General features: G+C 36.8%; 2 protein-coding genes and 1 long non-coding RNA gene across 3 annotated transcripts; 2 read left to right on the forward strand and 1 right to left on the reverse strand.

The window, feature by feature from the left end:
• The first annotated feature begins 6,093 nt into the window (after positions 1–6,093).
• On the forward strand, positions 6,094–9,329 carry LOC119986048 (tryptophan aminotransferase-related protein 2). Its single transcript, XM_038830583.1, has 5 exons — positions 6,094–7,006; positions 7,774–8,077; positions 8,275–8,555; positions 8,641–8,936; positions 9,032–9,329. The coding sequence occupies exons 1-5, from the start codon at positions 6,804–6,806 to the stop codon at positions 9,214–9,216; spliced, it is 1,269 nt and encodes a 422-aa protein (XP_038686511.1). The 5' UTR covers positions 6,094–6,803; the 3' UTR covers positions 9,217–9,329.
• A 5,860-nt stretch (positions 9,330–15,189) lies between these two features.
• Positions 15,190–19,884, reverse strand: LOC119985574 (lysM domain receptor-like kinase 3). Its single transcript, XM_038829865.1, has 10 exons — positions 18,708–19,884; positions 18,092–18,335; positions 17,689–17,822; positions 17,521–17,610; positions 17,332–17,437; positions 16,393–16,544; positions 16,131–16,228; positions 15,813–15,951; positions 15,531–15,629; positions 15,190–15,354 (listed from the first exon to the last, which is right to left on the reverse strand). Exons 1-10 carry the CDS (start codon positions 19,476–19,478, stop codon positions 15,190–15,192), a joined length of 1,998 nt encoding a protein of 665 aa, XP_038685793.1. The 5' UTR covers positions 19,479–19,884.
• A 333-nt stretch (positions 19,885–20,217) lies between these two features.
• Positions 20,218–22,532, forward strand: LOC119984997. The gene is made up of 2 exons (XR_005465027.1): positions 20,218–21,106; positions 21,227–22,532. It is a non-coding gene; the product is annotated as an uncharacterized LOC119984997 (long non-coding RNA).
• Positions 22,533–24,376: the final 1,844 nt, after the last annotated feature.

A 24,376-nucleotide genomic window follows, 5' to 3' on the forward strand; every position in this document is an offset into this window, starting at 1 on the left:
AGTCTCACTGTTGATTTTCGCATAGTGTTCTGTTTTATACTCGCCATTTCAGTACCGATGGTTACAGGATATAAAATCAGGACCAAACACCTGCAATTGTTCAACCCCCCCATAATCAATCTCATTAACAGAAGCTTGAATGACAACACTAGAGACATTTATAAAACTGTGAAACAGTGCATTACTCACCATCAAAATCTAGTAATTGTCAATAGACTGGCCACTTGTATTTCAATTCTGACTCTGGAACTAACTCATCCCTCTCATGGGGATGGGAGTTGCCAGAATCATTCCAGCTAATTCCATAGACACAAATCGTTGGATGCATTGGATCTATGGAATCAGTTAGAATGATTTTGGCCCCCCTATCCCCACTCAAGGAGACATGTCATGTGGGTTAAAGGCTAACGTAGATGGAATCAATAATAAATCAAATCAACATTTAATTAAATAGAAAATAAATTGAAAAAAAAAACTGGAATCCACCTGATCTGAGATAAATTCTCAAGGATTTTCAATATATTTATTCAAAATCAGAGTTAATGACTATTATGACCGGCTACGACCCTAAAATGAGTTTAAAATGTAAAAATATAAATTACGAAAATATCCCTAAAACATTAAAAGGTCCATTTAAGAGTGAAATTAGCCAAAAATCACCGAGTCGAACTGAGTCAAATTTCACGCAATGTTGATAACATGATAATTCATCAATCCAACTAGTCGATTTTAATTTCTTGTAAATACTATACGTCACTAATCCACCATGCTCACGCAGTCAACTCTTTGTTCAGCCAAGAAACTTGTGTCCAATATCCAAGCAGGGGACTTTATCAGTTCAATCACTGCCCACTTGAAAGGGTGATTATGGTTGGCAAGTGTACAACTGGAGAAGGGCCAATGGCCATGTCCTTGAATGTAACAATTCCTTTTTATTCTCATATATACTGGACCACTGCTATTGGAAAGGCAGATAGTGACCAGTCAGTCAGTCAGTCAGCCCTCAGCCCTAAATGGTGCAGAAGTTAAAGCAGCCCTCCAACCCTCCAAACCATTTGAAAACTTTGTGGGTTTTTTCTTTCTTTCAAGAGATTACGATGACTGAGCGCTCCAACAAATTTAATGTGTTTTGTCTTCAAGTGTTGATTTTGTGGACCCTAAAAACTCAGATATCAATTGTCTATTTGTACACTAGGAATATAGGTGTTTAATCCCTTTCATCTTTATTTCATTCTGCTGCATTATAAGAATTATAACAAAAAAACAAAAACAAAAACAAAAAAACAACAATACTGATTTAGGGACCCATCTTTGGATTGTGTTGTCAAAGAATAAAATCTCATATCCGTTCGTTCGACGTAACTCAGCCGAGTGGTTTATAAGTAAAATATGTTGGAACCATCCATTGATGGTGAATGGCTCTATAATCCAAGAAGACCTGTGTTGCAAAAATCCCACATTGAAAAATTATAGACATGGGCCATCGGGCGGAACCATCACAGGCGCGTCGCCTCTGTCCATACAGTCAGACGGGTCAGGCACAAATCTAGGTCTAAGATAAATAAAAAAATCTTGACCCGTTCAAAATTTGACTAGAGTCCTAAGTCAATAAGAATTGATTAGGTGATTCTAAACTTTTATCTCATAAATAGATTGAGTTTCTTCTCATATTCTATTGTCTTAACAGCATATAAAAGTCCTAATTCATGACAAAATTGCAGTTAGAAAGGAGTTCTAACTCATATCAAACTATGGATCTATATAATCCACATGATGGACGACTTCTATGAATAACAAGAGCTTTCTCTCTAAAAGATTCTTTTTCATAGAGAACACAAAAGTGATCTTTCTCAAAATTCTTTTCATCCGTTTTTGTTCTTGAGTGCTACTGAGTTCAAGAGTGTTCCGACATATGCCCAAATTCAATAGTGTTGCGTCGATGAGGTTAAAGGTGTTGCATCGTGGGAGGTGAAGTTAGAAAACATGTTAAGCACCGCAATAGACAGGGCCTATCGTCTTAAGGAGATTCGGGTGTAACCTGTAGCTCACCTTGTAAAATCATATTACAAGACTCTTTCTGTTCTACTTCTTGTTTTATGTTATTTTTATATTTAATATGTACTGAATTTATATTGTGTTCAATAAGATTCTTTCTTTGTATCTTCTGTAATTGCTTGACTACTTATTACGACAACAAAACCTCTCACATTGTAGTTGTGTTTTTTGATCCTAAGAATCAATGGGGATAGTCCATGAAAGACAAATCTATACAGACTCGTGGCTCTAAGCTGAAAACAATGTATTTGGACTAGTTATTTCAATATAGCAAAGTCTCAATCTAGTTAGACGTTACCTCTACATGTACACCATTTGTTGGGTTAGACATAACATAGAGTCATGCATGTTTTCGTCTTAATCAATAAAGTCGCACACTCCGAAGAAAAGACAAAGTATAGTTATGTTTTTCACAGTCAATTCCTGAGTTGGCGAGAATCAAGTGCAAGATGACAAGAGATGGTACAACCGTCGCCCGGGATTCCATGCCAAAAGCTTCAACAAATTCATTTACTTGACCCTTCTCTCCACATACCCTACAAACTTCTTCGACATTTGCCGATCATGCAAGACTTGAAGCAGCCACTTGTTGGTATCAATTTGTGGTGATTATGAGAGGGAACTGCCACCGGAAATGGCAGCGGTTGGATTGTTTTTTGAATGACTGATTACGAGGACAAATAAATCCATAAATTTTTTTTTTTTTCTGAAAGATTTGATTCTATTAATGAGTTTCACGTCGATTGTTGCAACACTAATTGACATATGGCAATAAGATTGTGAAAGGGATTGGTTTTGGGTTTTTCCTTTATGCCATGGCCTAAATGCTAATTTGTTAGTTATAATCCTAAGTAGGGTAAATTGGGTTGTACGTATTGAGATAAGTCTTACAATGTCAAAATAAAGATCTAACGTAGAATTTATATGTCCATCAGCTCATAAGTTTCCTTAACTTAGTAAAACATATTTTTTAAAGTCGTGAGCCTTGAAAAGTCTTAGAAGTCATGTAATGGATTAGGCTTGAACGATAGAATTGGGAAAATGGATAAAATCTTACAATAATAATCAAGTTTGGGTAAGAGAGTTCATTGGTGTTTCATAGTTCTTCTTGGTGGGCTTGAGAGAAGTTTGTAAGGATTGAGCAAAAACTTGGGTGTTACAGAATGAAAAAATTTGGGCAGGGGTAAATCTGTCCAGACGGCTAAGTTTGTCTTCCGAACAGCAACATAATGATAGACAATGGAGTAGCTGTCCGAACAACTCGAGTAGCCGTCCAGATAGCATACGGACATGTGTAGTTTGTGAAGGAGTTTTTTTGTGTTACAAAGAGTCTCTGTTTTGATGAATCTTGTTTTTCAAGTTGGTTTCTAGTTAGAAGCGTGATTGTTATCATATTTGTAGCCGAAAACATCTTGGGAATACTTCTAGGTAGAATTAAACTCTAAGATTAGTTCTACTATAAATACTAGTGTTTCATGAGTTGTTTTGGTAAGAAACAAATGATTGTGTGTGGTGAACATTGAGAAAGAATAAGGTTTTTTTTCTCATTTTGCATGGGTTTCTTGGTGAGAGAAAATTAAGTTTATGGTTGTACAAATTTTTTACATAGTGAATTTTCTCTAGATGACTTTTAAAAACACCTGTGGAATTTCCCAACAACATCGCCTATAAGATACGTTTACTTGACTTAACAAGACATGTTTTAAAGCCATGAGTTCTACGATTGGTTGGGCTTGGACAATGGACTTAGAAAAGTGGACAATACATTATAATGATGGTGAAGTTTGGACAATAGAATCTATTGGTATTTACTAAACAATATGTAATTAAATTTCTAAATAGTGGGCAAATTGTAATTAGATCCTTTGAGGTGTGGTTTAATTAATTGCAAAAACACCCATTTGAATAGTGCAATTTGACACATGTGGGGTGTTTTATATAACTATGGAAAATTTCAAGGGACCTTGATAAGTTACTTTACCCAACTACACGTTTAGATCAAGATTCTCTTAAATTATTAACACATGTCAATGTTGGGCCATATGTTATGAGATTGATAGGGGGCAACTAATATATACCATAGAAACAAAAACAAAAATCACAATCTCTCAATTAATATTATACAACAACAAAAATTTATGTACATATCAAACTACAACATCAAATATTGTTTACTAATTGAATGGTGAGGTTAATAATCAAATTTTCCTTGTAAGGTATGACTTATTTAATAAATCCTAATTTAGCAATCTATATTGCGTAACAAATTTTTTTTCCATATATTAAAATCACAACAAATATTTACATCATTAAAACCAATATAATTGTTGCAGCATTGGATTATTCATTGTTTTAATTAATTGTTTAATTAATATAAGTTTGATTTACTTGTTAAATTCCATAATTTTTTTATGACCTACCTGCAAATTATGATTTTTAAAATGATATGCGTCAAATTAACTCTTGTCGATTGTAGCTCTTTGTCGGTATAATAAAGTGTTTCGGTTGTAAATCGTATAATTTTCAGCAACGTGCAAACAAATTACATCTTTTCAAGCGATACATGTTGAATAATGTCATAATGAATAATGATTACCTATGTAGTTTTGACCGTTGTCATCGTCATTATTCCATAATATCGGTATAATAAAGTGATTCGATTGTAAATCTCATAATTTTCAACAACATGTAAACAAATTACACCTTTTCAAGCGATACATGTTGAATAATGTCATAATGAATAATGATTACCTGTGTCGTTTTGGCCGTTGTCATCGCCATTATTCCATAATGTTGGTATAATAAAGCGATTCGATTGTAAATCTCATAATTTTCAACAACGTGCAAACAAATTACACCTTTTCAAGCGATACATGTTGAATAATGTCATAACGAATAATGATTACCTGTGTTGTTTTGGCCGTTGTCATCGCCATCATTCCATAAAAAGATGGTGATTCGATAATAAATTTTTCATAATTTTCAACAACGTGAAAATAAATTACAACCTTTTCAAATGATACATATTGAATAACGTCATAATGCATAATGATTACCTGTGTCGTTTTAGCCCTTGTCGGTATCGCCATTATTCCTTTAAAAAGATGGTGATTCGGTAATAAGTTTTTTTTTTTTATAATTTTCAACAACGTGAAAACAAATTACAACTTTTTAAAATGATACATGTTGAATAACTCTGTAACGAATAATGATTACTTGTGTCGGTTTTAATCCTTGACAGTATCGTCATTATTCCTGAAATAAGGTAGTTATTCGGTGATAATTTTTTCATAATTTTCAACGTGAAAACAAATTACAACCTTTTCAAGCGATAAGCTCATTATTTTTTTGGTTCTAAGTATTTTTAGGGTTTTGACATATACCTAATAATATTTGATTCAACATTCAAAATAAACAATTAGTTACATGCTACATAACATCAAATTTATACTTTATTGCAAAAGGACCATGACATGTATGTTGCTTTTACTTTCCTTTTTATTCTTCAAAACACACCACTTTCTCTCCCAACCTTCGTTAGAGGAAAAAACTTCTACTAAAAGAGAGAACCCTACTTTACCAAAAAAAAAAAACTTAAAAAGGGGTCCAAAAGTCAATTAAAAGAAAGTATGAGGAACAAACATAAAACACATCAAAAAGGAGAGGCATGGACCATAAAAAAACAGAAGAAAAAAAATACCAGAAAAAAAGATTTCATTTCAGTGGTAGCTAGCGAGCAAACTGACACTAATCAGTGTAATCATCAAACCATTACTCATTAGGTCAAAGTCTTAATCACAACTCAAAAATCGATAAGACACTATCAAACCCCAAGAGATTGAAAAGCATAATATCTATTTTAAAATTAGTTAAAAGATCAAAAGCAAACTGAAAATTGGCAACACAGCACAGCATGTAGTGTGAGAGCAGCCTTTTGGGTTAACAAAGATCATCTTCGCTTTACTCCAATATCTCGCGTACTTCCATACCATTATATATATATATATATACATACATACTCTGTATCACCTTTTTATTATTTTTATGTTTAAACTGGAACAAGGAATCTGCACTTATGCTTCTTCTCTCTTGGGTTTCGAGATCTAGCTTTGAAGCATTTTCTCGTAAAATTTATTTAAAAAATTCCCTTTTTCCCAGTCGAAAATCAAGAAATGCAAACCTCCTCTGTTTTGACATTTTCTGCTTCAGAAGCTCGATAATCAATGGGTTTTGCTTGTTTTTATGATCAATCACGTTTTTGTTCACTTCTCTTCAATTAATTACTTGACCGTTTCATTGGATATGTATCTTTTCTTCATAAACCCATTTTCTTTTTCAGTCAAATCGCTCAGTCGATGCAGTAAAAGACTCTAGAAAACCCAATGATTCCTGGGGTTGGGAGCAAATGTAATCAGAAGTTAGAGTGCAGCCAAAATCCCCATTCCTACGGTTTCAGATTTTGAATATTTAGGATTTGTTTTTCTCAATTTGCACTGAAAACACCATGAGCCCCGTCTGAAAGAATCAAAAACCACCGTTTCCTTCTCCACCATCCATTTGTCACACTCCTTGGGTTTGTATCCTTCTTTATACTTTCACTATTTAAACCACTCCATCTCCGTTCCTCTATTCCTCACGCTGGACTCTGAGTAATCTCTCAATCAAGCATTCTCAGCTTTCTCTCTCTGTTTCTGTGCTCTGTTTCTCTGAAACTCTCCCTTTCTTTCTTTCAAAGAGTCTGATAGAAAATGGCAATCTTTACTTTGTGGAATATTCTCTTTCTGTCTCTCGCACTGAACCTGGGACTGCTGCTGAGGTTCCCACAAGAACAACCTCACTACCACGACGGCCTCAGAAATATTCAGAGGACAAGATTGGCGGTCTCTCCGGTGGCCGTTCCCGGAGAAAGTGAAACTGCCGATGACAACAACAGCATCATCAATCTCGATCAGTAAATTCCAACTACAATCCCACTATATATTTTTTTTACTTTTTAAATTATATTTTTTTTCCCAATGAGTGATTTAACATTGCTGGACAAGTTCTTTTTTTTTTTGGTAAAAAAATGGTTCAGCGTCCATTTTCTTTGCTAGTCAACTCATCGAGAGTTCATGATAGGTCAGAAGGCGGAGGTGTGATGTCAGTGCTATTTGTCACTGGTATTGCCTAACGTGCTCTGTGGGTGTGCATTAATTCTTGTGCGTGCAGGGTTGGCAATTGGTGCATGCCAGTGTCAGACCGACACAGACGCAGGCCCTCTATATATAACGTGCGCTGTGGTGTGCGGTGGTGATAAATTGCTACTGATTTGGCATTTTTTTTGACCAACATCATCATTATATTTTGTGGACCCCATAATGACAAAAAAGTGCTTGCATTTGTGTTGTTCCATATGGGTGCATGTTAGCACAAGGCACTAAGTTGCTTTGAAAGAAGATGCAAAATGTTTGTGGCGTCCCATGCGGCCCCCTACTTTTGCTTGGTTGCTTCCCTTGGGAAGATCTAAGCGTTGAATTTAGAAAATCTAAACAACTCCAACTGTCTATATATATATATATATATATATGCTCTCGAGATCTTCTGGTTAGGCCCATATGAAAAGCAAAATATTTGTTGTTCATTCATAAGATTTGGGCCAATTATAATGATATGATGCTTTTGTATTTCTTTCATGTACCAACGCCCTTTTTGTTTTTTTTTTCTTGATTTTTGTTGCAGTGGCGATCCGACCATGTACGAGAAATACTGGATGGAGATGGGTGACAAGGCTACGGTTGTGATTCCGGGATGGCAGTCTTTGAGTTATTTCTCGGATCCAGGAAATATCTGCTGGTTCTTGGAGCCTAAGTTTGCCAAGGAGGCGGTTCGTCTTCACAATATCGTCGGCAATGCAGTGACTGAAGATCGTCACGTTGTGGTCGGAACCGGCTCCACCCAGCTATATCAAGCGGTTTTGTACGCTCTTTCTCCGCCGGATGCGGCGGAACCGATTAGCGTCGTCTCGGCGGCCCCCTACTACTCTGTCAGTGCATATATATACTCATTAGTCATTACATGCTTGAAGTAAATTTTTTATTCCAAGTCAAAAAGTCAACCACCTTGCTTTGAGACCCTGGAACGCACTGTATTTTGTCGTTTTGACTCATTAAAAAAACATTTTTGGACATTGCTTTTCTGGCTAATGAATTGTCGATTTAATTATTTTATTTTAATTTTCAGTCGTATCCGGCCATCACTGACTGTTTGAAGTCGGGGCTCCACAAGTGGGGTGGTGATGCGAGGACATTCAATAAGGATGGGCCCTTCATCGAGCTCGTCACCAACCCAAACAACCCCGATGGCCATCTCAGACAGTCGATTGTGAACAAGACTGGAGGAATACTTGTTCACGACCTCGCCTACTACTGGCCGCAGTATGCTCCCATCTCCTCCCCTGCTGACCATGACATTATGCTGTTCACAGTGTCAAAGACCACCGGCCATGCCGGGACTCGTATTGGGTAAGAAATTAAATTAATCTTATATGAATTTCATAACAAGTATTAATGAAACCAAATTAATTAATACTGCTTTTCTGGGTTTCAGCTGGGCTCTGGTAAAAGACGTTGAGGTTGCAAAGAAGATGGTAAAGTACATAGAGCTCAGCACGATAGGAGTCTCCAAGGATTCACAGCTGCGTGCGGCGAAGATACTTCAAGTTACCTCGGACGGCTGTGAATATCCAACCACCGGCCGATCCCTCTTTAACTCCAGCTTCCATCTTATGGATCAAAGATGGAAGCTTTTGAGGGTGGCTGTCCAGCAGAGTGGCCTATTCAGCTTGCCTGAGTTTTCTTCAGGCTACTGCAGCTACTTCCATCGGGAGTTCCAGCCCCAGCCTGGTAAAATACAAAATTCAATCACTTAATTTATTATAAATTCATCGATCTCTATTTATTGAAATATCTAATTACGACGAAACTCGGATTGAGTCCAGCTTTCGCGTGGTTGAAATGCGAAGGAGGAATTGAAGACTGCGAAAGATTTCTTCGTGGCTGGAAGATCCTGACCAGAAGCGGAAGGCACTTTGGGTTTAGCCCGCGGTACGTGAGGGTGTCTATGTTGGATAGAGACCGCACCTTCAACCTCTTTGTACAGAGGTTGTCGCAAATCCAGACGTAACGTTTGGAGGGCTAAGCCTATGGAAATGATATCCTATGTGTAACAGTGGCCAAGCTGGAGGTGGTGGTATACCTATAATGTATAAACAAAAATTATATACAAAAAAACTTGTTATTTTTCCTTGAATGCAATGTTTTTTTCTTTTTAAGAATTAATTGTTAATATTAATTGAAAACCAATAACAATAGAAACAAGTGACTTTTTTCTCGATCCATGATAGCATGACCGACAAAAATGGGGTTAATTATACTTTTCATCACCGAAAGATAACAATTGTTCACTTTTAACACCTAAACTTTTTTATTATAAAATCATCACCCATTGATTCAAAATGAGACAAAATAATCATAACAATTGTTCACTTTTAACACCTAAACTTTTTTATTATAAAATCATCACCCATTGATTCAAAATGAGACAAAATAATCACTTGGGTAGATTTTGCATCATTTCGATCAGATGTCCAATTGATGTGGCATTAAGTCAATAAACTTTGGTCAAAAATACTTATGTGGCTTCCATGTCAATAAAATGCTTGTGTTGATATGTAATTTTTTTAAAGATAGATGTGGCAAAATATAATATTTTTAAATTTTTTGTCGATGAACCATAAACTGATCAAATATATTGAAAGTCTCATTTTGAAACAATGGGTGATAATTTTGTAAGAAAAAAAATCTTTAGGTGTTAAAAGTGAATGATCTCTATTTTTCGGTGATGAAAAGTATAATTAACCCGATAAAAATGACATCATAAAAACATTGGATATTTGCATCATAAAACTATTAAATATTGTCATAATGACAATAAAAATACATAGAAAAAACATAAGTAATTAAAATGTTAATGTTAGTTCCACATATGACAAACAAGAGATCATGAGCCAACATTGACCCCTGTTTTTGTAGGAAGAACATATTTTTATGAAATTTTATCACCTTTCAAGTTGAGTCAGATGGCCCAAGAACTATGTGTTGTAACATTTGATAGCCCAATCAATAGCTCGATCGTCTCTGGATTTCTTCTTGAGCTTGTTCTTGATAGTTTCTAGTTGGGCTTGCTTTTCTAGTTTTGAGATTCGTGAAGGACTTGAGGCCTTCACGAAGTTGCTGAGAAAAGACGAGGAGGAGGACTTGGAAGGAGAATCCTTCCCAGGCCTCGCTTGAATCGAGCTGATCAGCTTGTCTTACAGAGGAATTCTGGAATCGCAAAACAATTTGGTTGGTGCACGAACGTTCCTTTTGGCGTAAGTAAAACTCAACTGAGATACTCTACTATACTTTAATAAATATATATATATATATAGCAATTTATTATGTTGCACCGGTTGAAGTCAGATGTTCGAGCCTGATTGAACCATTGAATTATGAATCAATAAATTTTTTCGGTTAAAGAACCGATAAAAATGAACTAATGCATATAATTACTTGACAATTGTTTGTCATGATATGGTTTTTATGATTATAGGGGAAGGGGAAGGGGATGGGGATGTGGATGTTCAAACTCGAGATTTCTATGAGATATTATACGTATGAATGTTATCTGAGTTACTCGTTGTTATAGTGAAAAAGCTTGAAATGTAAAGTGAAACACTTTCCTCTCTTAGAAAATTAAAATAGTAATTTTGATATGAGGAATGAGGTGATGCTTTATATGCCAACATTAATGTTTAATTAAGAAGGCGACAAACGATAATAATTAAAGTAAGTACCAATTATTAAAAGAAAACACCAACTAATGAAAAATTATAATCCAGTTGTCGACTAACAATGGCCGTATACATTTATAAGAAGAAACGAAGGTGATTCAACAGCTTAGAGCTACCTTTTTCGCTATAATTTTTTTTTTTTTAAACTTTTAACATAAGATCACGTGTTTAGATGTCAATTAAACCAAAACAACATCCAAATAGTAATAAAGTTAGGTTCCAATATGCCCAAAAAGAGTCCAATAGCTCATTTTATTGGTGGGGCAAGATGCCCCTCATTTTCCCACCGATAACGTTACGTATCCCTAACAAATTCAACCATAAAATGTAAATAGATAACGTAATAACAAAAATCAATGTAATTAGACAACGTAATAATGAAATTCAATGTAATTAGATATCGTAATATTGTTATGACTAATTATGGACGAAGATGTTGGGGATATAAGTCATCTTTACTTTCCTACTCACACCCCTTTACTGAAAAATCCCATTAAAAAATACATGTTTCTGAGTACAACTAGGGCTCACCATTTGGCCCGCGGGCCTAGGCCCGGCCCGAGCCCGGCCCCGCGGGCCAAAGCCCGGCCATGCCTGAAAGTAGACCGGGCCTGGGCAGCCCAGCCCAATCCCTTGGGTGGGCCTGGGCCCCATTTTTTGGGCCGGGCCCGGCCCGAGGCCCGATACCTCGGGCCAATTTTGGCCCGGCCCGAGCCCGAGCCCAAACCAAGCCCGACATTATTTATTTTTATATGTATATAATATGTATATATTTACATATATATATATATATATATATATATATATACATACACACACATACATATATATATACATACACAGACAGTGCACACTGTCTGTGTATTTGTATATATACATATGCAGACAGTGCATGCACTGTCTGCATATATATACATACATATATATATGTAATATATATGTATATATAATATATATAATATCTATGTGTATGTATATATATATTATTGCAATGTATGTGTATGTATATATATATATTATACTCCCCAAAACCCTAAACCCCAAAACTCTAAAGGACCTAAACCCTAAACCCTTAACCCTAAACCCTAAATGCCCTAAACCCTAAATATCTTAAATCCTAAACCCTAAACCTAAGCACTAACCCTAAAGCCATAATATCATCTACTCATAAATGTTGATAAAATCTTAAAATCCTAAGATTTTATAAAATAAGTATAAAATTAAACTATTTAAAACTATAGATGTGTATAATATAAAATTTAAAATCAATACTCATTAAGTAAAACTAAAATTATTTAATTTTGTTAAAAATATAACAGGTGGTATGTAAAGATAATAATTTAATTAGTTGACAAATATAACATGAAAGTGACTTTGGCTTGTTGGTTGGTTCTTTACTCTCCTATCTAAACGTCCTGAGTTCGAATCCTATGATGAACAATTTAATTTTATAATTTTCAAAGAAGATGAATAGTGACGGGCTGTGAGAGCCCGGCCTGAGGCCCGGGCCCGAAGCCCGTCACTATTCATCTTCTTTGAAAAGCCCGGGCCCGAAGCCCGAGCTTTATGAACCGGCTAATTTTCAAAGAAGATGAATAGGGACGGGCCGTGAGAGCCCGGCCTGAGGCCCGGGCCCGAAGCCCGAGCTTTATGGGCCGGGCCGGGCCTGGGCCCAAAAAAGTAGGGCCGGCCCGGCCCGATGCCGAGCCCTAGGTACAACCCTTTTTCAGGTTGTTTTAAAAAAAACACCAAAAACACCCCCAAACACACATTTCTTGCCAAACACAAAGCACAGAGCCTTTATATTTACTGGGCATAAAACCTAAGCATTCAACAACAAAAGTAAGCTAAGAACTAAGAACAAAAGTAAGACGAAGATGAAGGATGAAACTTACTAGGTCTTATGAGTACTCCATCTCTTCGTCGGTGAAGTCTCCGTAGTCTGGATCGACTTGGTAATCCTCGTCATCCATCGCTATTGATAGAATGTGGTAGTGAGAGAGAGATGAAACAAAGAGGGAGAGGGAAGAAAAGTGAGGAATGAGGGAATGAGAATAGGTTGACGTCTTAAGGTGTGTGTTTTTTTTTTTTTTTTTGATTTTTGGGGAGAGAGTAGGAAAAAGAGGGGTGGAACTAGCCCCAATCCATTTTATTTGCTACGATTCAACTTAAAAAACTGAAAGAGCGTCCAAATAGAAACACAATTAAGGTAGTTTGAATTTTTAAAAGGTAAAATGTGCAAAATGTCCCCTATAACGGTTATAAAACGGGTAGTTTCCTTTTTTGTGTATTTTTGTCCTTTCTATAATTAAGTCAAAATAACAATAGAAAGACCAAAATACCCTTACCAACATTCAAAAAAGGCCTAGTTTTTAAGAACATTTTGGTCCACACAATTATTATCCTCAAATAATTTTACATTAATTTGCACCATGCATAAATAAATACCATACAAAAGTTCAAAAATTAACCTTTTTTTTTTCCTTTTCCATTACCCTAAGCTTTTTGGACAAACATTATCTCACACCAGAGACTTGCATATATTTTTAGGAAAAAAATGACAAACTGACTTGCTCTTCACAATAGAGGCTTATAGATCCTTTTTGAAAAAGAGAAATCAACTAAATGAATCCAATCGTAATTTTCGCAGCTTTTTAGATTTTTATGAATTGTCATTCTCAGCTTTGTTGTGGTTAGTATGCATGCTTGTACGTGACTTCAAGAAATCTCTTAACTTTTAGCTCTGCCATAAGTTGGTTTATATGCTGATAAAAAAATTTAGAGAGTAATGAAGAAATTGAGAGAAATGAGACTGCGAGAGATTGTGAGAAATGGTAGCGTAGGGACTCCTATTTATAGAGATAATGAGGGGTATTAATTGTGTGGACCAAAATATTCTCAAAAACCTTTTATTAAGGGTATTTTAATATTTTTATGAGGGTTTTTGACTTTTCTAATAGAAAAGGGAGAAAATATTAAGTGGTATCAGCGTACCAAGTCACAGTGATGACATGGTGCGCATGACCCACTCGATATTTGACAAATATAAAAAACAATGATATTACTCCACACGTATTTGCTGGATTTTGCCAGATCGCCCACGCCTCCACCAACTCAAATCCGACATTCCATGTTCAATCGGGACCAGCACATATTCGTAGGAGGTTTCGCCAAATATGACCTTCATCACAGTCTCTGCGATGTTAAGTGAATGGGCAACGATAGCCTGCATCGAACCTCCGACTCCGCATCTGACATCAATAATTCTTTCTTCGGGATTCACATCAATGAGATAGGCCGCGCGTGGCTTCCAAATGAGATTTGCCTGGAATGGAGGGGGAGAAGTGGAAGGATTGCTTTCAATGAAGTCTAGTACCTTCTTCATTTTCTCGATCTATTTTAAGTGGTGGAAGAAGGACTAGTATGTCTTTGACCTTGTCCACTGAAATCGAACTAGAGAGATCGACGACACGCTTGTCATTCTGTTCGAGGGGCAAGAACACATATGAAACAAAAGAGACACCGACGAGGAGAGCCCTAATACAGAATAAAAGAAAATTCATTTGGGTGTGGCTGATGGGACATAGTGAAGTTTTTGCTGAATCGCAAATACGTGTCAAATACAGAGTGGATCATGCGCACCACGTCATCACTGTGAGTTTGACACGTGGTGTACTGATACCACTGAATATTTTCTCCCCAAAAAGGACAACAAATTCCTTAAAATTAGCTATTTTATGAATGATATAGGGCCATTTTGAATATTTTGCATTAGAATACGAAGATGGATGCCTGACACGTCCTGCTTGCTTACGCGGCCCACACCCAGCACGTGTAGCATGGAGTGGGCCGAGCTTAGCAGAGCCCGTGTAGACCAGAAACCTAAACCAAATCCTTGAAGCATGAAGTGGGCCGGGCATAGCTCGGCTCGTGTCTTGAGGCCCGGGGCCGTGCTGGGCTCACTGCCCTTGAAGCCTTGACCACTTTACTACATCTCTACCAAACAACACGGACTGATTCTTATGAAATCGAAAGTTAATTTCTCTAAACGATGTCGACACGGGCCGGAATCCCAGTCGTTTAGGGATCGGGATTTCTTTATTTCAGTCGGAACTCGGAAGAGCTTGGCTTCATTGTCACATTATGGTAAAGCTCGAGTAAACAGTGAGTAAGTAGGTATCACGACTTTTTTCATAATTTGCTAAATTTGAACTATTTAGTCTCTGCTATCACTCAATTTTTGTTGATGGAGAAGCGCTTTGGTCTCATCTTCCAGTGAATTCTCCCGTGAAAACCTCGTCACTTCCCGCGAGCAAGGCTTCCCATTCTATCGTGGATATCAAAATCTGGGAGAGTGTTAGCACAATTTTTCCCATCGCTGGTCGGTTTACCGGGTCTTCACTCAAACACCGCCTCGATAGCTCTGCCATCTGCATACAGGAAAAAGAATTGAAGGTGGAAGACAAGAGGTACTTTAATTATATGCCTATGCATGTGCATTGTATTGTGTTATTTGTGTCTGTTGAATAGCAATTTTCAGTTGTTGCTAGGACATGAAACTTAAAAATTTGTCATGTCTTTATGAAAAGAATATTCGTGTACCAACCTTGTGAACCTCTTCTATGGGGTAGCTTCCTCTTAGATTACTATCTATGTGAGCTTCCACAGCGTTCACTGGGTCTTTATCTTGGAAGATTGTGTACATCTGGTTACATTGTGACCACAAAGAGGGAGCAGTCAGCATGAAATGATTAGATTAAATCATGATGTCCATGGTAGTCAATCAAAACTAGGGATTTTGGATAAATTAGTGGCATGTTCACTGATTATTTTGGAATTTTTGAATTATTTACTGATAAAAGTACCCAAGATATACATTTGAACTTACAATGGAGATCAGTGACTTCATCCAGCTTGTTTCCCGGCTTTCACGAAAAAGTGCGCGCTTACCAATTATAAGCTCTGCTAGAACTACCCCAAACGCGAAAACATCAGTTTTTGATGTAATTTGTAGCTCGCTCACAGATCTTGTAGAAAAGCATGGGGGTTCTAAGATTAAAAATGAGGATCCTATAGAAAAAATGAAATTGAAGAACTAATTTTGTGCATATGTTCGTTTGAATTTTAGTTATGTTTTGTGGTGATTCTATTCTACTAGGTAGGTAAAACAACATAACATTTCACGAATTACCAACATTTTACTTACTCGGGAGCAATATATCCTGGCGTACCAACCAGGCGTGTTGCTACAAAATCTTCTTCTGATGACTGTTCGACTAACTTTGCCAGCCCAAAATCTGCTACCTGTATGTAAAATGATAAAACATTAAGCTTGTATAATGCCATACAACCTTTATTGGTGCTTATGCAGCCATAATAGTATGTGAAAATAACTAGGAATGCAGATACAATGACAAAACAACGTAGACAAATACACAGGATTCCAATCTTTGGACAATCATGAATACCTTGGCTCTGAGTCCCCGATCAAGTAGAATATTGCTTGTTTTTATATCACAGTGCACGCAACGTTCCTTCATGTGGTCATGAATGTATTCAATTCCTCTTGCAGCATCAAGTGCTATATGTGCTCTTGTGGTCCATGAAAGGGGTGAATAACCTGATACCTGGCAATGTTAGAATCTCACAGGAGCAATAGGCTAAAAGACCTTTTGGTTGTATTTTCGATTATTCTATTGTTGTGCTTTTTATCATTATCCAACAGTATATCAGTGTCTAGAACATTTGCTAAACTTGCTAATCTGACAGTAGTTGGAGATTGAGGTGCACTGATGCTTGCTAAAGTTTGAAGTGTTTTGTCTCTTGTTCTTTAATGTACCCTTAATTTCGTGTAATACTTATGTAGACTATCAGATGTTGGGGGAGTTAAATTTCTAGCCTTAAGGTCTATTCTACTGCAAGGGTTTGTTTTAAGTTACAGAGGTGAATTTCTTTGGTTAGGTCCTTCAAAATATAAGCTTTTAGTGTTCTGTAAATTATACAAGAGTTCACACTAAAGTTTGTCCATGAAGTGGCCACTATGATCGTTTGATGCTTAGAATACTAGATTGGCTGTCAGCTTAGGTCTCAATACTCAAATCAAGAAAAAAAGTGGGAGAATATATTCCTTGTGAATTAGACTAAAACCCTTTCATTTTGGTCTCCAGAATGGATTTAGAAGTCTCTTCATATAATCTTCATTGTATTACCTTATGTGGTTCCTAAAATGCTTCAGAATTTCAGTACACATTGTGCTATGAAGATCTTCCTCACTAATTGCTATTAACCAGGAATTGATTATTGTTATTATACGTCCTCCACATTTTTTTTCCTAATGTAAGTTTATGAGTGAAACAAGGTGAGAAATTTTTTGAGTGTAGCAGGATGAACTAAATTTATGTAAGTACCTTTCAGCAAAGGGTCATGAAGATGATCATTTAGGGAACCATTCTCAATGTACCTGTATACTAAATACAGGTGGCTATCTCCACTTGCATATCCCAGCAACTCCACCTGAAGAAAAAAGTTTGTTTGTTAGAACATTGCTTTTCCTCTCTCATCTTTTAGGATAAACCTTTATTCAATATTCTTCTTACCACATTGACGTGATGTATCTTGCATAATGCTCTGAGCTCGGCAAAAAATTCCTTTGAGCTGCTAGATTTCATTTTCTTAATTGCAACTTCCTGTCATTTGGAATTCGAAGTAAGGTTCACGAGTTCAAAACAATATTAATGACTCAAAAGTCATGATGGTGATTGTACCTGTCCTTTTAATATGCCAATGAACACGCTTCCATATCCACCCTCTCCAATTTTTTGGCTATGGTCAAAGCTTTGGGTGGCTTCATCAATCTCCTCCAAACTATATATAACTGGTCTGTCGGAGTTGGTCGCATCTACACCAAGCAACTTTAATGAAGATCAACTGTCATTTGTGAAAATATTTTATTGCCATTGATATGATTTACTGCAGACTTGTGTCATAATTGAAGTGGGGGGTTTGGGATATTAGGAAACTCATTATGGTATATTTGTTTCAAATTGGTGCTCTATAAGCTATATTTTTTTATGGCTATTTGATTTGCGGGAATCTGCAAAAACCTATTTTTGTTTCATCACTACTTAAGACACATTGCTTATTAGGACCAACACAAATTTGTCTTACCTTCAATGTCTATTTTGCGAAGGAGGCTCTGCAAGGAAGTTCTCTTGGTGCTTGAGCATTTGGTTACAACTTTTGAGGCTTTGTTGCTGCTCTTCTGGTATCTTTTCCTTATGAGGAGTAGTATCGATATACTTATTGAGATTAATGTCACTGCAGAGACTATGGCAGCTATCATTTTCCAGTCGCGTGTCTTTGCTGATTGAGTGAATAAGGTCAGTTTCTTGTACTTCAAATGGGCATTATTCTTGTTATAGATGTAAATTTAATATGCATGAAACTTATAAATAATGTAGGGTGCTCGTCATCAAAGCAAGGTTGCTTGGCATGGGAACTTAAGCAGGAACAAGAAGGTAAACCATATTTGCGGCCCATTAATAACAGCAATATAAGAGATTAACTAATCTAGATATTAATTTTGGAACTATGGATCTCTTAGGACTAAAAAGACAATATATATTCAGGTTACCTAGAAAGGATTATTCAATTTTGATGCTGATATGCTCTAACTTATTTGAGCTCTAGGTGAAGCTGATGCTATTGCATATGACTATACTAGGTACTGATCTTGAAAGAAATGAGAAACTTATATGTCTGAAAACTAATTTATAAGGTAAGCAATTAGTAATTTAAGATTTTTAGGAACAAATGGTGACTGACCTTTCTTGGGGGTTTGAATTCCTCTTTTCTCCCTTGGCACAAATAGTACCCAGCCGACATCAATAAAGCTGGGATTCTGTGTCAATCTTGAATTCAAGTTCTCAATCTCACTAACTTGTGTAGAAAGAAGTTCTGCAATTCCAGATAAAGTATCTTGCTCATCAACAGTATATGTTACTATCTCTTGGAAGTCTCTTTCTGCACATCCACAAGCAAGATGTATACTGACCCTATTTCCATCAACAAATAGCTCCTCCTCTCCTGGAGCTTTCCAGGCTTGCCCGCTATAGATCTTTCCCGTAACACCCACAAATGTTTCTCCCTTTTGTACTCTGTAGAAGGTGTCGTAGAAGTATCCTCGAGTGCCTCTCACATCTTTGCAAGTGCAAGGAACTGATACAAGATAGTCTTGTTTGAGGCCATTCGTTATAGGCTTGATACTAGACAAGTTGACTGAGTAGAAAGAAGCCACTTCTTCCATTGAAAGACCTTCAAAGTTGTGATACAGCAAGGAATTACATGTTTGCATGCTGTTTGAACAATTCAAAGGGTATATGAGACTTGACTTGACAAAAACACTAGAGAAAAGAACACTGATGCAGACAACAGTCAAGACATGGAAGAAGAGGAGGGGATGGTTTGTGGTAGCGATCCCCATTATTTCCCCTGTTATGCTTTTGTGGTTCTCTCGGATACTATAAGGCCGTCTTCTTCCAATAGAAGGCAGCATGTTTTCTTTATTATATGTTCGTAATCAATCAGCTTCAATTTTGGAAATAATTAGGACAGAATGTTGGGGTGTCAGCTTGCTCGCTGTGTGATGGGTTGGGGGAGAATTTAAAACCATTATCTTGAGCTTCACTTGTCATTTAATTATTGTTTCACCATGGGGCAAGAAGGGTGGGTTAGGAAAAAATCTGTGGGTACTGAGTTGAAGCAGTAGTATAGGTGCAAAGGGCTTGGCAGCATCCTGGTGTCCTTCGTGGAGATATCATGTTCATGTTTTTTCTTCACATTCTATGAAGAAAGTCATGAACTTTCGCTTTCCAAATGCATTGTCTGATTGCCTCTGCATCCAGGTCAGTTTCTCTTTGCGTTTGTTTGTACAGTTGAATTCACGAGAGAGAGACGGCAGAGAAGAGCTGGCCGTTTGTCCTTTGACAATTCTTGTGAGGAAGCAATTATAGATCGCCAACCAAAGACTAATTCCCGTGCATGTATGCTTACGAAGTTACAATTAAAAAAAGGACCTTAATTAATGTTAAAAATGGATCACAAATAACTAACGAGAGGTGACTTAGTTGGTAATCTGTTGGGTTAAACATATGTGTGTTCAAGGTTCGATTTCAATAAGAAGTACGACTCGGTTGGCAATCTTTTGAGTTAAATAATAAGCATATGAGCTGGGTTTAGCCTACTTATTTGAGCATAAGGAGAAACAAAGTTGTGCGGAAACTTACTAAGTGATAATTTTCAAATTCAAAGAAAGATTCAGAAAGCAAGAATAACACAAGGATAGGTGCTGGAATTAAAAATGGGCAATCCTGAGCCAAATCCTATTGTCCGAAAACAAAGAAAGATTCAGAAAGCAAGAATAACACAAGGATAGGTGCAGAGACTCAATGGAAGCTGTTCTAACAAATGAAGTTGGAGTTGGAGTTGTGCGGATTTGATGTATTCATGAGAACCGGACAAACGGATAATATTGTTGGCGTGCATGGTTGTCTTTCTTTACAACAAGAGAGAGTTTGTGTTGAAAAAAAGAGATTGAAATGGACAGGCGAGAGTAAAGAGGAAGGTGCTCTGAATTTAAGAAGATGGAAGAGTGGACGCGTGGAAAGGAGCGCAAGATGTTTGATAAAAGGCCGCAATGGGTTTGCATGAGAGTCGTTTCTGCGGCTCTTGGTTTGTTGCAGATTACTATGTGAGTTATGGTACATATACTAAAACACAGATCATTATGCCGCGTAACTCCACACGATAATACGATTGGTACTGCAGCTAAGTGCACATATCTCATCAGGTTCTGTCAACTTTCCTTTTCTAAGATCGTCAAACAAACATGCTCGAGTGTGGCCGCTCATAAATGGCTGGAAATCTGAAAACTCCGTCGGTTAAGCCATCAAAATCTGCACTGTTTCTTGAGCTTGGGCCCGTCTGCTTATGAACCGCATCAAGACCCAATAAAATTTCCCATGCGTAATTGCGTATTGCATCATTATCCTTGTTGGGTTTTGCCACATGGGGAGGCAGCTGTCTGGAACAACTCAAGTCTAAATTGTCATACAAGGCCTTCTTGCAACTGAAAGTCTGAAACTATGCTGTATTTGGGCCAGAGGCCATTCAGTTGTTCAAAAGGTAAACGGTAACCCCAATGATGTGGGCTTTTCAATTTGTTAAGATGCATAAATGGTCTAATCTTCAGTATATCGATTAATAACGACATTTTTGTTTTGTTTGTTCAACTTCTACATCCAGGTACAAGTAACGTGGAAAGACATTTCTCCCTGAAATCAAAGAAATATCAAAGATATTGCTGATGAGGGTCCTTTTCATCAAGTCAAAGCCTGCCCATATTCGAAAGGAACAAACTTTGTGAGTATATATACATAAATTAGAGTATAATTATGAGTATTCCTTCCCCACCTTAATCTTGGAAGGATGGTGGAACCAACACTAGCTAACTATAATAATATATATATTTCTGATCATGAGAGAGCAACAATGGATTCTCATACATATATTCTGCACATCGCTATTTGCATCCCCATAAAAGTCTCTCCTTCATAAAGATAGAATATTTTTATGAACAAAAAGGGCAGTTCTTTGATCATCCAATGATCTTTTTATATGTTGTTCAATAATAATAAGACTAATGGGAACCATAAGGATTATCATCATTGGGTGATCTAACCAAACAAGCACTTTATTTTTTATAAAGAATCATATCATATCTTTGATTTAGCCGCACATATATACGTTAGCCTATACTTTTCGAACTGATGCATGTGACTTGATTTAAAGCAGGATTGGTCGGTGGCAGTATTAGATAAAGATTAAGGAGTTATGGTCCTTCTGGCTATCTAATGCTAAATTCTCCTTTTCAGATTCTCAAAAAGCTTAGAAACTATGCTTGATTAGATTTGTGTCATGATGGGCTTGCTCCTTGCTGCACCAAAACTAGCAAATGCTTTGTGTACAAAGATGGGCCACACTACTAGGTATTGTTTAATTTATAGTACTTGCCTTTTTCTCTTTAATACTTTTTCCTCTTTTTATTAATTGCTTAATTAAAAAAACAGTCTCATTGTTATCTATTTTTTAAAAGTTTGTACACAGCATAGGGCAAAAGCAAAGGTAGAGTTTATTGGTTGAAATATTGGTCTTTGTTTTATTTATTGGTTTAGCAGATTAAAGCTGAAAATGCTCTGTACTTTGCTTCTCAATTTCTTGACTAATTGCCGCAGTTGATAGAGTTCAAGTTGCAAAGGAGAGAGAAGACACAAGCACTGTCAATATTGTGTGTACCTTTTCTCAACTTTTGAAGCCTAGCTTGTAGTAGTAGTAAGGCATGAAATGAAATTAAGACTGTTCTCACAAAGGATGGTACACTTCGGATTAGTGTGTTTATTCTCTTGTCGTGACTATTGCTGTGGAATGTAAACAGTTTGTGGAAAATGATACTTTGTAGGAAGTAACTCTTAGCAAATTTAGCCTTTTTAAAGTTAACTCTATGTAAACACTAAAGAGCCTCCCCCATGTTGTGTGGGGTAGAGTCTGCGTACAACCTACTTGTCTTCGATCCCACCCACTGCAGTAACCTTTTGCATGTGAGTTGTTTACCTTTTAACATGCGAACATGTGATCCAATGGTAAGAGTTGTAGGGGTGCAATAAAGAGGTCACATATTCAATTCATGGAAAGAGGCTCTCCACATATAAAGTCTACGTACATCCTTCTTGTCCCTACCTCGTTCATTGCATGTGGGAACATTATGAACGAGAATTGTTTACCTTTTAACATGCGAATGTGTTATAGTGGTACAGTTGCAGAGATATAACCTAGATGTTACAGGTCCAATTTCTAAAAATAGTATCTCCATATATTATGTGAGGATAAGGTATGCATATATCTTGCATGTAGTCCAATGGTAAACTTACAAGGGTGTAACCTAAATGTCATTTGTTCAATTTCTATAAATAATTTGTTCACATGTACAGGTAATTATCTATAACCGATCCCGCCCATTATGAGCTCTTTGTGCAATGGTGTTGTTTATTGTTTACCTATCCCAAGTTCTATGAATAATAATAATAAAAAAGGTAAGATTTCCAGAATGCTTGAGATATTTGTCTTGATGTCATGTCAAACTAACACTCAACATCCCCCAAATTCATTTGTGGGATCCATCTCATGGTGAAAACTGAAAACCCATCACCTGTTCTTTAATTTCCATCCAAAATAGTATGTGTTTTACTTACGGGTAAGTGAAGAGCCTAAGTTTATTCTTTTAGCCTATGAATTTTGAATTGGAAAATATATGAAAGTACTTCCTAAAAGTATATGCCCAATTTAAGGGGTAAATAATATGTGTACACACTTTGAATGCACGTACAAATAGTCCCTCTACCGTTAGATTTGTCACATACCATACATCCCTCTCCTCACAACCTAGGTGTGTTTGTTAAGAGATGAGAATATCCATAACCCTAATATGGTGAAGTTTGGTTGTGTTGCATCTATGTATGTCATCCCATATGATGCTCTGTTGTATTCCTTTGCTTGTGTTCGAATATATCAGTTGTTTATCAAAAAAGAAAAAAATTAGACCGACTCTTGCGTACACATACATCTTCTTCGATGGTGTATGCGCGCGCTCTGAAATACGTACAGTTTTGGTAGACATACATATTTGTGGGGGAAATTTTCACGATCAAATATTTGAATCTAGGGGGCCACCGACAATCTTGCAAAAACCCACAAGAAGTGTTAGAGATTTCTTGATTGGAGGGATTCCGGTCGGGAAAGCTCCTGCGATCAAGTTAGTCATGTGTTTGCTCTCAAATATAAGTGTAAAATTAGTCAATCAACTCTCTTTTATATGACGTCAAAGGCCTCCTTTTATAGTGGAGGATGGATGATTCGTATTGCCAAAGATAAGGATCTTGGGAATCGATTGGGTTCAGAGGATTTTAAGCGTATGTCAAAGTAAATCCCTTGGATTTGGTCTTTCTCGAGAGTAAGGTCTGTTTTGGATATATTGTCATAAATAGTGTGTGTCACGAGGAGATTACGAGGTGATTGATGAAATGTAGGCTATAATCCCATGAACTGTTTTTGTGTCAATGAATTGGTTCGATTTAAAACTTGAGTATTGATCAAGTAAACTAATGAAGTTGGATTACATCAATTGTAGACGACTGACTCGAGGTATGGGTCACAATACAGGTGTTTGGACGATGACATTCAAGGGGATAAGGATTTAGGCTGTTAACAAGGGTTAATGTCGTCGACATGAGGGGTGTTATGTCGACCACATTGTCTGCCAAGTTGCTTGTAGTTGACTGATTTGTGGTGCTTGATATGGTTTCAACTTATGGACCATGGGAGGGTATTTGGACATTGTGC

The sequence above is a fragment of the Tripterygium wilfordii genome, chromosome 19, assembly GCF_013401445.1.
Source record: "Tripterygium wilfordii isolate XIE 37 chromosome 19, ASM1340144v1, whole genome shotgun sequence".
NCBI classification, from domain to species: domain Eukaryota; kingdom Viridiplantae; phylum Streptophyta; class Magnoliopsida; order Celastrales; family Celastraceae; genus Tripterygium; species Tripterygium wilfordii.

Coding starts and splice junctions, on each gene's coding strand:
- LOC119985574 (XM_038829865.1), bottom strand. CDS start 19,478: ATGCTGCCTTCTATTGGAAGAAGACGGCCTTATAGTATCCGAGAGAAC. Junction 18,336..18,707: donor AAAATCTTAAATTACTAATT/GCTTACCTTATA, acceptor ATCTATAACAAG/AATAATGCCCATTTGAAGTA. Junction 15,355..15,530: donor CCATAGAAGAGGTTCACAAG/GTTGGTACACGA, acceptor TCCTGTATGCAG/ATGGCAGAGCTATCGAGGCG.
- LOC119986048 (XM_038830583.1), top strand. CDS start 6,804: ATGGCAATCTTTACTTTGTGGAATATTCTCTTTCTGTCTCTCGCACTG. Junction 8,078..8,274: donor CGGCGGCCCCCTACTACTCT/GTCAGTGCATAT, acceptor TTTAATTTTCAG/TCGTATCCGGCCATCACTGA. Junction 8,556..8,640: donor CATGCCGGGACTCGTATTGG/GTAAGAAATTAA, acceptor TCTGGGTTTCAG/CTGGGCTCTGGTAAAAGACG.